We start from the raw sequence: 14,880 nt of genomic DNA on the forward strand, positions 1-14,880 counted from the left end.
ACAGTTTATTCCCAGCTGTTATCAGGCAACTGAACCATCCTACCAACAACCAGAGAGCAGTCCTGAACTACTATCTACTTCATTGGAGACCCTCAGACTATTTTTGATCAGACTTTACTGGTTTTATCTTGCACTAAAAGACATTCACATTGTACCCTTTATCATGTATCTGTGCAATGTGGATGGCTCGGTTGTAATCATGTATTATCTTTCCGCTGACTAGTTAACATGCAATAAAAGCTTTTCACTGTACTTCGGTGGACGTGACAATAAACTAAATGCAAACATGTTGTCAAGACACCAATCTTTCCCTCAATGTCAACAAGACAAAGGAGATTGTGATCGACTTCAAGAAGCAAAGCATACACATACCCTGGTATACACTGACAGCACTGGAGTAGAGATAGTTGAAAGCTTCAGGTTCTTAGGAGTAAATATTACCAGCAACTTCTCCTGGACCTGCCATATCTAGGCAATGGCCATGAAACCACACCAACACCTCTACTTTGTTAGAAGCCTTTAAGCTGAATCTCATGTTGCGAGTTGACACAAGAGGTACCCTGAGTGAAAGACTCGTGGTTGTGTACAAGATACCAAGTGAAAGATGAAGAGTTTAACCGAGTTCCCACGGGTAGACGGCAGTTTTCCGTTTACTTGTCATTTCTGCGATGTTCCAATTCCGTCTCCCGAGTTAACAAGTTCCTCTCCCGTTAATCTTGAGCAAACATTGTCTACCGACGTGTTGTAAAATCATCACATGGTACAAATGATGTGATGTATTTTTTTACACACTATAAAAATCCTCCCTTGGTTAAATTGGCTCATTTGGAAACCTGTCTGCAAGAAGGCTTTTGGAGTCCAGGATTGGTGATGTTTTTTATTCAAGTGCTGTATGCAGCAGACCTTTGTGTGATGCGAGGACGCTTGTGTGAAGGCAGAAGGGAGAGAGTAAAAAGGACATTATGCCATCTTCCCTTTCCATCCGCGTCTGAGGATTTTTCCAACACAGCTACCTGGGAGGCAATCTGCAGATTTCCTAACTCACTGTTTCCCTGCTCCAAGGAGCTCACAGGCAGTGTTGACTTCTCCTGTGGCATCTCCTGTTGCCTCTCCTCCTGCCTCTCCTGCTGCCTCTCCTCCTCCTCCTGTATGACAAAAGCCTTATTGGCAGGTTTTCTGTAAGGCTCTGCTCTTCCCTTTCATTGTACTTTTCTTGGAGCCATCTCTACCAGTCTTCCTCTCAAAAAGATTCACCAGCAATGAGATGAAACGCCCTTGATTGACCCAGGTCACGTGGTGATATTGAAATCACCTTTTTTTTACTCACCTTTCTTTTCCTCTGTCCAGCCGCCTGGTTCACCGCGCCCAGGACTTCCCACGGTAGATTCAAGAGTCACTAAGGTAAACGCACGGGCCACTACGTTATTACAACGAGTTAAAATGTTTCAATTCTTAACCACAAGAGTAAAATTGACTCGTTGAAAATTTTAAACATGTTTGATTTTTTGCAAGAGTTGACAAGTTTCACGAGTACCTGCCGTTAGCGCCACGAGTCTCTAAGTTGCGTCCACGAGTTCCGTACGTTAATCGTACGTTATTACCACGAGTTTTAACTCGGGGTACCTCTTGTGTCAACTCACAACGTGAGACTCAGCTATTTGGTAATTTTGGCATGTTCCCAACAGCTCTCACCAACTTCTAAGGATGTGCCGTAGAAAGCATTTTTGCAGGATGCATCAGAGCATGGTTTGTGAACAGCTCCACCCAAGACTGCAGGAAATTGCAGAGAAATGTGGACTCAGCCCAGACGATCACACAAATCAACCTTCCTTCCATTGACTGAATTTACACTTCATACTGCCTGGGCAAGGCCACCAGCATAATCAAGGACGAGTCTCACCCCGGATATTCCCTCTTCTCCCCTCCCCCATCAGGCAAGAGGTACAGAAATATGAAAATGCATACCTCCAGTTATGCACATGCCGTGAGTAATTAGTCAGGTAGGCAGTCAGTATCTTTGGTCAGTCGGCTTTAAAAAAAATCTTGAAAACTGCGCATGCACAGATTGTTCTCTCGACTTTTATAAAGTAATTTATCTTCTAAAGTATTTAAAAACATATAGCTCAAAGAAATTTACTTACCACATTCTATTTGTTGAAATACAACTGCATAGCCACTCTTTCCTGTTGTACCAAGCTGTTTTAAATGTTCTAATTATTTTTGTTCCTTAGCGCTGTTGAAGTTCTTTAAGTTCTGGCATTGGTCTGGCATTTTTAATTATTTTGGTCTTTTCCTCATAAGATTACTCAGAGAAACTTTTAAGATAATCACTATCCATCTTTGAAAAACCCGCCAAGAAACTTGCTCGGCGCATGCGCAGTAGGCTGCTGTGCATACACACCACGTGCACGCAGTCCATGGTGTAAAGGCAGAATTTCAGCTGCCTTATAGATGGCTTGAAGCAGCGTCGACAGCACGTGAGTACCACATACATCCGTGTGTAAAATGTACTCCGGATGAAAGGCACGGGAGAATTATGCCTACCTAGGAGATCGATCTCTTAGGTAAGCATAATTCTCTCATGCCTTTACTATTTATATTTAATCATTACCATTTTATAATTTTATTCAGGGTAGGCACTGCCTACCTTGCCTACCCTGATGGCGAGTGCCTGTTCCAGATTCAGGGACAGTATTATAGAAACATAGACAATAGGTGCAGGAGTAGGCCATTCGGCCCTTCGAACCTGCACTGCCATTCAATATGATCATGGCTGATCATCCAACTCAGTATCCCGTACCAGCCTTCTCTCCATACCCCCTGATCCCTTTAGCCACAAGGGCCACATCTAACTCCCTCTTAAATATAACCAATGAACTGGCCTCAACTACCTTCTGTGGCAGAGAATTCCACAGATTCACCACTCTCTGTGTGAAAAATCTTTTCCTCATCTCGGTCCTAAAAGACTTCCCCCTTATCCTTAAACTGTGACCCCTTGTTCTGGACTTCCCCAACATCGGGAACAATCTTCCTGCATCTAGCCTGTCCAACCCCTTAAGAATTTTGTAATTTTCTATAAGATCCCCCCTCAATCTTCTAAATTCTAGCGAGTACAAGCCGAGTCTATCCAGTCTTTCTTCATATGAAAGTCCTGACATCCCAGGAATCAGTCTGGTGAACCTTCTCTGTACTCCCTCTATGGCAAGAATGTCTTTCCTCAGATTAGGAGACCAAAACTGTACGCAATACTCCAGGTGTGGTCTCACCAAGACCCTGTGCAACTGCAGTAGAACCTCCCTGCTCCTATACTCAAATCCTTTTGTTATGAATGCTAACATACCATTCACCTTCTTCACTGCCTGCTGCACCTGCATGCCTACTTTCAATGACTGGTGTACCATGACACCCAGGTCTCGTTGCATCTCCCCCTTTCCTAATCGGCCACCATTCAGATAATAGTCTACTTTCCTGTTTTTGCCACCAAAGTGGATAACCTCACATTTATCCACATTATACTGCATCTGCCATGCATTTGCCCACTCACCCAGCCTATCCAAGTCACCTTGCAGCCTCCTAGAATTCTCCTCACAGCTAACACTGCCCCCCAGCTTCGTGTCACCCGCAAACATGGAGATGTTGCATTCAATTCCCTCGTCCAAATCATTAATATATATTGTAAATAGCTGGGGTCCCAGCACTGAGCCTTGCGGTACCCCACTAGTCACTGCCTGCCATTGTGAAAAGGACCCGTTTACTCCTACTCTTTGCTTCCTGTCTGCCGTGTGCTTTAATTTGTATACTAATCTCTTATGTGGGACCTTGTCGAAAGCCTTCTGAAAGTCCAGATATAACACATCCACTGGTTCTCCCTTATCCACTCTACTAGTTATATCCTCGAAAAATTCTATAAGATTCGTCAGACATGATTTACCTTTCATAAATCGATGCTGACTTTGTCCAATGATTTCACCACTTTCCTTATGTGCTGCTATCCCACCTTAAATAACTGATTCTAGCAGTTTCCCCACTACCAATGTTAGACTAACTGGTCTGTAATTCCCCGTTTTCTCTCTCCCTCCCTTTTTAAAAAGTGGGGTTACATTAGCTACCCTCCAATCCTCAGGAACTACTCCAGAATCTAAAGAGCTTTGAAAAATTATCACTAATGCATCCACTATTTCTGGGGCTACTTCCTTGAGTACTCTGGGATGCAGCCTATCTGGCCCTGGGGATTTATCGGCCTTTAATCCATTCAATTTACCTAACACCACTTCCCGGCTAACCTGGATTTCACTCAGTTCCTCCATCTCATTTGACCCCCGGTCCCCTGCTATTTCCGGCAGATTATTTATGTCTTCCTTAGTGAAGACAGAACCAAAGTAATTATTCAATTTGTCTGCCATGTCCTTGTTCCCCATAATCAATTCACCTGTTTCTGACTGCAAGGGACCTACATTTGTTTTAACTAATCTTTTTCTCTTCACATATCTATAAAAACTTTGGCAGGTAACTGAACCATCCCAACTCGAGATCAGTCCAGGCCTACCATCTACCTCATGGGAGACCCTCGAATTATCTTAAATCAGACTTTACTGGATTTTATCTTGCATTAAACGTTATTCCCTTCATCCTGTAACTCAACACTCTGGACGGCTTGATTGTAATCATGTATAGTCTTTTCACTGACAGAATTGCACTTAACAAAAATCTTTTCACTAATCCTCGGTACACAAGACTATAATACATTAAAGTAAACCAAACTATAAAGAAATTTCTCATCATTTTTGTACCAATGACCTACCCCTTATTCCCAGACTGAGACACCAGTACTTAAATACTCAGTCAGTGGAAGCATCCTCCATGCATCTCATCTGCCAACTCCACCAAGAATGTTGTAAAGTTCAATGGAAGCGCTCATCTTTCCGAATTCTAAAGAATACAGTCCCTCTTTAGTCTATTGCTCCCTAACCTTGGGTAGGTTTACAAGTTTAATGAATCTTTATGGTACTCCTCCTATGGTAACTATATCTGTTCTTAGGTGAGGGGGCCAGAAACGGTATACAATAGTCCAACTGTCATCACACACAACTGCAATAAGACTTTCTTACTCTTGTAATCTTTCAAAATAAAGGCTCAAGGGCCTGTCCCACTTACGCGACTTTTTCAGCGACTGTCTTCGACCTTCAAGCTCGAGGGCACTCGCCTGCAAAACCACGAGCTGGATCGACCGTCAGCGATGAAAGCACGAGCTGGATTGACCGTCAACACACACACACACACACACACATGAGTGGGGAGCGCTGTCTGAAATTCACACCCGCGATGAACAGGAAGGTAAAAGACGGCTGGCACAGTGTACGTAAGTCCTTTAAAAGAGGGGGGGAGGGGAGGGGAGGGGGGGAGAAGGAGGGGGGGAGGGGGGGGGGAGAAGGAGTGGCGACACTTTTAAGAAGCCAGACAACTTTTAATAATCATCATCATTTGTTGCTTCTGCGAGTTGGTCTTCAGTAACCTGCGTAAAGGTATCATTCAGGTCCATTTTGAACATCGACTTCGGGTGTTTGGCAGTTTTAGTACTTAGTTCTGCAAGAACCTTTACAGTTACTATCAATCAATTTTTTGACAGAAAATATTCATTTCTTGGAAGATAAGTAATATAATTTGCCAACTTTGTAACATTAACTGACGGAGCAACTTTCTATTAAATGCATTTAAGACTGATGTGCTTTTCGACTGCACAAAGGGACATAGTCCCAGTGCAACAAGACGCCCCCCGCAGCTTTCAAGATTCAAGAGAGTTTATTGTCATGTGTCCCTGATAGGACAATGAAATTCTTGCAATGAAAACCAGAAGTAAAACATTTGACTTTTACCAGCGGACTTTAATATTCTCATTTGGAACGTCAGATATTGTAGGAAGGAACTGCAGATGCTGTTTTACATCGAATATAGAGACAGAATGCCGGAGTAACTCAGCGGGACAGATGCTGCATGTCTTGCTGAGTTACTCCAGCATTTTGTGTCCGTGTCAGAGTTTGTAACGTCATTTGAGTAGCACGTCAAGTAACCAATGGAGCTGTGAGACTGGGCGTATAACTGCCAATAAAATGAGATGAGCCGCTTGTGCGTGGAGTGTAAATGAGTGGACTTGGTGCAAGTTGGGACAACATGGCTGAGAACAAGGAGGAAGTGAAATATTACCGACTAGAAGAGTTGAAGCAGCATTGCAATGGCAACAGCGCGTGGATTCACATTAATAACCACATATACGACGTGACCAACTTTCTGGATCAGGTATTTGACTCAGCACTTGGATACATTTCCTTCAGTGGAAGTGTTCGGCTACTCTGTTGCTCAACCTCCTACTTCAGCGCCCGCATTTACTTTGTGTCTACTTGTAGGGGTACTAGTGTGCAGTGCGCTGTTCATGTTATTACATCTGAAATTTACAATCTTCAAATTCGGTTGTAACCGCATAGGGATTGTATATCACTCTTGGAAACGATTAGTGCTGTCTCCTGTTTAAGAAGGAACTGCAGATGCTGGGAATTCGAAGGTACACAAAAATGCTGGAGGAACTCAGCGTGCTGTCTCCTAGCCATTTTGGAAAGCGCTTTACGGCATTAATGGATGAGTAAAACTTTCTTGAACGTTTACGGAACGCACTGGAGAGGTTTTTTTCTCCCCCATTGAATCTCGTTGCACTCGAATCAACTCTTGCTCCAAGTTTTCTTTAAAAAAACAAGTTGCAGGCCAGGCAGCATCTGTGACAAGAGAGAGTTGACACTTCAAAGGTCAATGGTAGTTCACAGCTAGAGTTGACTTTTGGGTGTAGATCTTATATTTTGTCATGCTTTCTATACTTTTGTATTGTAGGGCCTCAACTAGTGTGGGGTTTTTTTTTGCCGTTCTGTATGTCTGCCAATTAAGTCCCATTGGAAAGCAAGGAGAAAGATCACAGTATCTTCATATGCAGATAATAGTTTTACCTAACACTTTTTTCTTAAAAATGCGTCTCCACCATTTCTTCCACATCTCTGCAGTGAGAGTTACATTCAGAAAGTAGCCAAGGAAGTATAATTTGTCTGCCATGAACTGCTTTTGGTGAAGCAATATGGCTATTTTCTTATCTATAATCATTTTTCCTGGTCCAGGCAGTTGGGTTTTCTGTGTTCTATTATTTAATCCTTGGAGGTCAATAAGCCCAGGGATATCTTGTGAGACCTCTACAAAAATCAATATTGGTAATATGTATTTTACAGTTTTTGATATTGGTTTTAATAGGCTTATGAAGGATAGCTAGCAGATATTAACCATGAGAAATGTCACGTCTAGTTGAATTTCAAATGCACCAGCCTTTTTTTTAAATGGACCAGGTTGTTAATAGAAAGCATTTAGAAGGGAACAAATTGATAAATGTTTGCTAGTGCTGGAAGTAGGAGCAGGAATGGGTCATTAGAGATATTGCAGACCTGGATAAATATCAATGATTATAAAACGGGATTGTGAGGTGAAATTTATTTACACACACAACTATGGCATACACTGAAGGAATTCAGTCATTTACATCTGGAAATGGCAGTCAAGTAATTAAAATAATAAGCAAAAAGAAACAACTGAAGTTACAACCATTTGAATATACCGATCACAATTTACAGGATTTGGAATACGATATAGACCCGGACAATAATTTTTACTTTAATTCTAACGACAAAAATAGCTGCTGCTACTACACAGATGATCAGTATAATCAGAACATTAATGCAAAAGGCAAATTATTGATTATCCACTTTAATAGCAGGAGCCTCTATGCGAATTTCAATAGTATTAAAGAGTATTTTCACAAATTTTTACAACCATTCAATGTTATCGCAATATCTGAAACATGGATTAATCAGGAAAAAGGAATTGATTTTGAGATGGACGGATATGATTTCAATTACATTAATAGAAAAAATAAGGGGGGAGGAGGGGTAGCACTATATGTGGATACAACTCTGAATTATAAGGTAGTAGATAATATGACAACTGTGGTTGACCATCTGCATGAATGTATAACTATAGAAATAATTAATGGTGGAAATAAAAATGTAATCATTAGTTGTATATATAGGGGTCAAGTATTGAAATCTTCAGGGGCTGGATGGAGAGTATGTTTTCAATAACAAGTAGTAAATTAGTGTTTTTATGTGGAGATTTCAATATTGACCTACTAAATCCTAATCAACACAACCTTACAGAAGATTTTATCAATACAATGTACAGTATGAGTCTATTTCCTAAAATCACTAGACCGAGTAGAATTACTTCCCATTGTGCTACACTCATTGACAATATATTCAACAATGATGTGGAAAATAAAATAGTAAGTGGATTACTAATTAATGATATAAGTGACCATCTGCCAGTTTTTATAGTTTATGATAATATCCACAGGAACAACAAACCAAACAAATTAATAGAATATAGACGAGTGAGATCGGAGGAAGCTATCAATGCACTAAAAAAGGATCTATTGGTACAAAACTGGGATATATACCAAAAAAGAGACATTGATAGTGCTTATGAAACATTTATTGCTATGTTTAAGTCATTATATGATAAAAATTGTCCAATTAAAGAATATAATAGAAAATCAAAATATACTAAATGTCCATGGATTACAAAGGGATTACAAAATGCTTGTAAAAAAAAAAATGCCCTATACAGAGATTTTATAAGAAAGAGAACTAAAGATACAGAAAATAAATATAAAAAGTATAAAAATAAATTAACTTACATCATAAGAAAAAGCAAGAATGATTATTACAAGAAGAAATTAGATGATAACAAAGACAACATAAAAAGAATATGGAGCATACTTAATAGCATTATCAGAAATGGTCCGGGGAGAACAAATTACCCGAAGTATTTTATTGATAAGGATAAGGAAAATTATAATATGGAAGATATAGCTAGATAAATTAATAGCTTTAATAATTTTTTTGTAATATTGGACCAGACCTGGCTAAACAAATCCCTGATCCAGGGACATCTGGAGAAACTCCTGAGAATTTAGTGGAGAGAAATCCCTGCTCTATGTTTCTTACGGCAGTAGAAGAAAAAGAACTGTTGGATATTGTCAAAACATGTAAAAATAAAAAGTCTACCGATTTCAACGACATTGACATGTCGCTAGTTAAGATGGTCATTGAGGGGGTTTCCAAACCTTTAACATTCATCTGTAATTTATCCTTCCAAACCGGTACTTTTCCAATTCAAATGAAAATTGCAAAAATAATACCAATATACAAAACTGGGAACAAGCATCATTTTACAAACTATAGACCCGTTTCCTTACTCCCACAATTTTCCAAAATACTAGAAAAAATGTTTAATAATAGATTAGATAAATTTGTAGAAAAGAATAAATTAATCACAGAAAGTCAATATGGATTCAGAACAAATAGATCAACATCACTTGCAATATTAGAATTAACTGAAGACATCACAAACGCCATTGATAATAAATTATATGCAGCTGGGATATTCATTGACATAAAAAAAGCATTTGATACAATTAATCACGATACCTTATTAAAAAAATTGGAGAGGTATGGAATTAGAGGAATAGTACTGGACTGGATTAAAAGCTACTTAAGTAACAGGCAACAGTTTGTAAATCTGGGTAGTCATAATTCTACATGCTTGGACATTGTGTGTGGTGTACCACAGGGGTCAGTGCTGGGCCCAAAATTATTTATCATGTATGAAAAAGCTACTTTCTTAACTACTAAACCAGGTTCGCTTCTTAATAAACAGACACCACACAAACTGTTTGGTAGACCAGTTCAAAACTTTACTTAACATCGGCCGATGGAAGGGAGCGAGAATTCCAGTCAAGTGACCATTACAGACACTTGACCGTCCTCCGTCCACCTTCTCTGAACAACAGAATTACATTGCCTTAAATAGGGTTTTTTTTGTCCCCTTAGCACATTTCACAGACATTAGTCATGGTCAGAGGTACAGGAAAAGGTTTCCACAGAATGCATCACATCAAAGGCCTTTTGTTTACATAGTACAAGATAACATTGGCCATTTGGTTTACGACATTTTATCTTTCTACTTCCCTGGTTCCTTTCTCGTCCATAAACATTGGCTATTTGGATAATGCCATCTTATCTTCACAGAGATCACCCTAGCTCTTTCGCTGCTTCCTCTCTGTCATTTGGTCCCTCATAAACATTGGCCATTTGGTTTATGGCATCTTACTTCACAGATATGACTAGCTGTTTCTCTCTTCCTTTCTCGCCTCCTCCCCCATAACATTGGCCACTTTGTTTACGGCATCTTACTTCAAAGAGATCTAGCTCTTCTCTGCTTGTCACTTGGGAGACAATGTTATGGTATTTATTATCTCACACACCGCAACCTAAGGCAAGCCTAATTTGACAATAAATATAAGCTGTAAGCTAGCCCAGAAACCTATTTTAATATTTTCTTATTTTTGTAACTAAAATTCAGCTTCATCATTCCATCCTTTTATCAAAATTTTGATAACAACTACAGTCCTTGCTGAGTACATACGAAAGACCATAAGCATCTCATCAGACAAATTAATAGTACACTAGTAACACAATCATTTCATAGTGGACAATCGTTCCACAAGTCCCTCCAAACATTTTAAATGGCCACCAACCTCCCCCGAACGTGACACTAAGATACTACCATAGGACAGGAAAAGGATCATAAAAATTGCTCAGCCTTTATTCGGCTTCGCTTGGAACTCCCCTTGTGCTGGTGTAACTGGTTCATGCTTCTCTTGTGTGGCACTGCATTTGCAACATAACAATGCCTGTCACAAATATACTGTTTCCTAAAAATACACCAGTGCCTTGGTTGTGGCAAAAACAGGTAGATTTAACTGGCCTTTGCAGACCTCTTACTGTCTGTAACCATATAACCATATAACAATTACAGCACGGAAACAGGCCATCTCGACCCCTCTAGTCCGTGCCGAACACATAATCTCCCCTAGTCCCATATACCTGCGCTCAGACCATAACCCTCCATTCCTTTCCCATCCATATAACTATCCAATTTATTTTTAAATGATAAAAACGAACCTGCCTCCACCACCTTCACTGGAAGCTCATTCCACACAGCTACCACTCTCTGAGTAAAGAAGTTCCCCCTCATGTTACCCCTAAACTTCAGTCCCTTAATTCTCAAGTCATGTCCCCTTGTTTGAATCTTCCCTACTCTCAGTGGGAAAAGCTTTTCCACGTCAACTCTGTCTATCCCTCTCATCATTTTAAAAACCTCTATCAAGTCCCCCCTTAACCTTCTGCGCTCCAAAGAATAAAGCCCTAACTTGTTCTGTAGTCTGTAGTCAGGGTATCTTTGCTGTGCTTGTCATGTTTGACTTCAATCTTGTTTAAAAGGTGTGTACCATCCTTTGAATGTGGGTTAGTCCACAAGCTTGCCAGACTGAAGAAAGTTCAGTCCATGTGGGCTGGGCCACCCCAGAATAAAGGGAGCATCAATAGCCCATCGTCCTTGTTTCCACAAACTGTTCACAGTCAATCAAATGTATCCAGTGACGATGATCTTCAATCTTTACAGCAGTTCATGTTGTTAGCAACACTTGGTTGTTCTTTTCAATACAGTCTCAATTCTTCTTGTCCCAGCACCATCATCGTATAGCTTTTATGGCCTTGGTCACTGGTTTCCAGCAAAAACTCCTCCAACCTGGGAATGTAGATCTGGCAAGACATGGGTTAATTTCCGTCCATACATAATTAGTTAATTGCCCAGGGCCTGTAGGTGGCTTCCCCCCACTCTCCAGGGGGTGGACACAGCAGCTTTTCCTGTATCAATCTTGTTCCCAGCTGAGTTCCTCCAGCACTTTTGTCTTCCTTTGATCTGCCAGCATCTCCAGTTCCTTCCTAACACTTCCCTTTGAATTTATTCTTTAATTCGATTATATCCGAAGAGGCCCTCTCCACCTGAATATTCAATTCTCCAAATATGTTCTCTTCCCCAATCTACTTTATCTTCTCACCTTTCATTCCTCATTGTGAGTTCCCTCAAACCCCCTTTTGTAAGTCATAATACAATTTTTCATCTACCTTCATTTTCCTCAAACAGCCCATGCTTCAACATCTTTTTGTTTGCTTGAAAACAGTAATCTTGCTTCATTTGCATTTTAAAAGACAACCTCTGTTATCATATCAAAACAATCTTTCCTAAAAGAACTCACTCAGAATCAGTAATCAATAATACATTTTCTTTTTCTCTGTAATTTTGACATTTCCAATCTCATTTAACACTTTAATCGGGATGAGTCTTTTTTAAACTTGGTTCAAAAGATTTATAATCAACCAACACATTTTATCATTCGAGTATAGCTTCGCCCCCCCATTCATGCCTGTTTCTTAATGGAGCACACCATAAACTGTCTGTCCATTTGCATTTTAAAGGACAAACTTCTTAAAGCGACACACAACTTTGCTCATTGCTTTGAATTTCACACATTCCACATACAAAAAACCTTGTTTTACAAGCAGTACATATACAAAAACATTGTTTTACCAGCAGTATATATACAAAAACATTGTTTTACCAGCAGTATATAATATTTCATCTTCAAAGACATCTCTTTGTAATTTACTTTCCCTTTTTCTGACAAGACTTCTGTTTACCAAAATCTTGGTTACCTAAGCCTAATTGGACATTGATCCAGATCATGATTAGTCAGACTCCCCTTGACTTTTCAGTCTCCCTAGCTCTTTCCTCGTTTCTCCATCAAATTTCCCTTCATCCCCAATTTTTTTTATAACATAGTTGCCTGTCAGAAAAAGGATTTACCTCCGGGGTAATTTTGTTTTGCAATCCCCATTGACTCTTTCCACCATCCCAGATGCCTGTGGGTGGTGTACACAGTGAAATTGCTGTCGAATATTAAAATGTGCACATTTTTCCTTATTAACAGTGGCAATAAAATGAAGACCATTGTCTGAACTTATGACAGTAGGTAGGCCAAACCTGGGAATAACTTCTCTTAACAACAATGTTACCATAGTTTCAGCAGTATTATTAGTGGTTGGTAGAGCTTTACTCCACCTGGTAAATAAATCTAAAATCACTAAGCAATATTTATAACACTGGGCCCTTGGCATTTCAATAAAATCAATCTGTATGCATTCAAACGATCGTGATGGCATTGGCGTCACCGCTGAGGGTATCTTAATTGATTTGCCTGGATTACTTTGTTGGCAAATTTTACATTCAGAGGCCTGCCACCACATTTCCTTTGTTATCCTATCATTCCCTCCTTACCAGCATGGGTAAGACGAGTAAAAATGTATCGAATACACCAACTTGTCCAAGCGGGGTGTGCTGAATCAATGGCACAGCCCTCTTGTTTCCATAGTTATTATTATATATGAGAGGCGTCCCTCTGTAATGTACATACCTCCTTCATGTTTGGCAGGACCGTTCTATTTGCTAGCATCTGTTTACGTGCTGTCACTACGCATTTGGATGTACAGGCTGCTTGCTTGGACACATTATCAGCAACTCATTGCCTTTTGCTATAGGGTCCCCAGCACCAGTGTGTGTAGTACATTTAACAATGACCAGCTGTTCTGGTAGCATCAATGCGTTAAACAAATTACGCACAGAAAGGCATTCCCGTGCTCCCAATCCTGGGGAGCTTTGTAAGGTCAGAACTTCAAGGTATAGGGATGTTACTGACGGAACTGTCCCAGGTAAAGATGCCATTGCTACTGGTAGGGCATAGGTGGACATGTGGACATCTCCCAAAATTATCTAACTCCTCATCTTCACTACCAAATAGGGTCGTCGTGCCAGACATGAAGTCTCCTCCAGAGGATTTACCAGTACTGGGTTTATTTTTACTAACCATCACCTGTTTCTCACCTCCTGTCTGTCTTTTAATTATTTCCTCTTGTTCCTCTGCCCACTGGCATTCTAGTTGCAATACGTTCCATCCTTTCCGAGTTCTATCCTTGTTTCTTAACTCTATCCCCTTCTGACATGCAACATCCATCCAACTTCAAACTCTATACTCTCCTCATGCTTCTTCACTGCTTCTGCATCCCATGTTTTAATTCCTTTCTTCCATTTCTTTCCCGCCTTCCTTTCCCATATAAATGTTTCTACATTCCATGTTCCCCTTACTGGCCAGGCTTCATCCCCTAACCGTTTGGTCAACTTGTAACTTAACATTCTAAATTTCTTATTATACCTAGGATTCAAATAACACATATGTTGGACTGTTATCCAGAGCATTCCCCATAGATAGATAGAAAGAAAGAGAAAAAGAAAGCAGACTTCTTAATTCCGAATCGTTCCAAATATATCAACCAGGCCGACTCGCTACTCGAGACCCCAGTTTCTCAATTTGGCTGACTTTTTAACTCTTGAATATACGACCCAAGTGTCTCAACGAAGCCGACTCGCTAACCAAGACCCCCGTTTCTCAACCTGGCAGACGTTTTATCCCTTAAAATAAGCCCCAAGTGTCTCAACGAAGCAGACCCGCTATCCGTGACCCCCGTTTATCAACCTGGCAGACTCCTTAACTCTTAAAATAAGCCCCAAGTGTCTCAACGAAGCAGACCCGCTATCCGGGACCCCCGTTTCTCAACCTGGCAGACTCCTTAACTCTTTAATATACAACGCCACTTATTTCTCAATCCGACAACTCTTCGGATGTCTCAATAAGCCAGACGCAAACCTCAACCCCCGTATCTCAACCCGACAAATCACGGATGTCTCAACGAGGCCGATGAGCCCTTAGTAGAGAGAGATAAAAAAAAAGAAAACAAAGAGAGATAGACAGAGAGAGAGAAAGAGAAACCACTCACGTCC

General features: G+C 40.3%; 1 protein-coding gene across 1 annotated transcript in view; it reads left to right on the top strand.

The window, feature by feature from the left end:
- The first annotated feature begins 6,093 nt into the window (after positions 1-6,093).
- LOC116971798 (cytochrome b5) overlaps positions 6,094-14,880 on the top strand; it is a 36,764-nt gene continuing 27,977 nt past the window's right edge. Inside the window, exon 1 of the mRNA XM_033018918.1 lies at positions 6,094-6,294. Coding sequence (XP_032874809.1) covers positions 6,139-6,294 — 156 coding nt within the window. The 5' untranslated portion in view covers positions 6,094-6,138. The remainder of the gene's footprint in view (positions 6,295-14,880) is intronic.

The sequence above is a fragment of the Amblyraja radiata genome, chromosome 4 (assembly GCF_010909765.2).
Source record: "Amblyraja radiata isolate CabotCenter1 chromosome 4, sAmbRad1.1.pri, whole genome shotgun sequence".
NCBI classification, from domain to species: Eukaryota; Metazoa; Chordata; class Chondrichthyes; order Rajiformes; family Rajidae; genus Amblyraja; species Amblyraja radiata.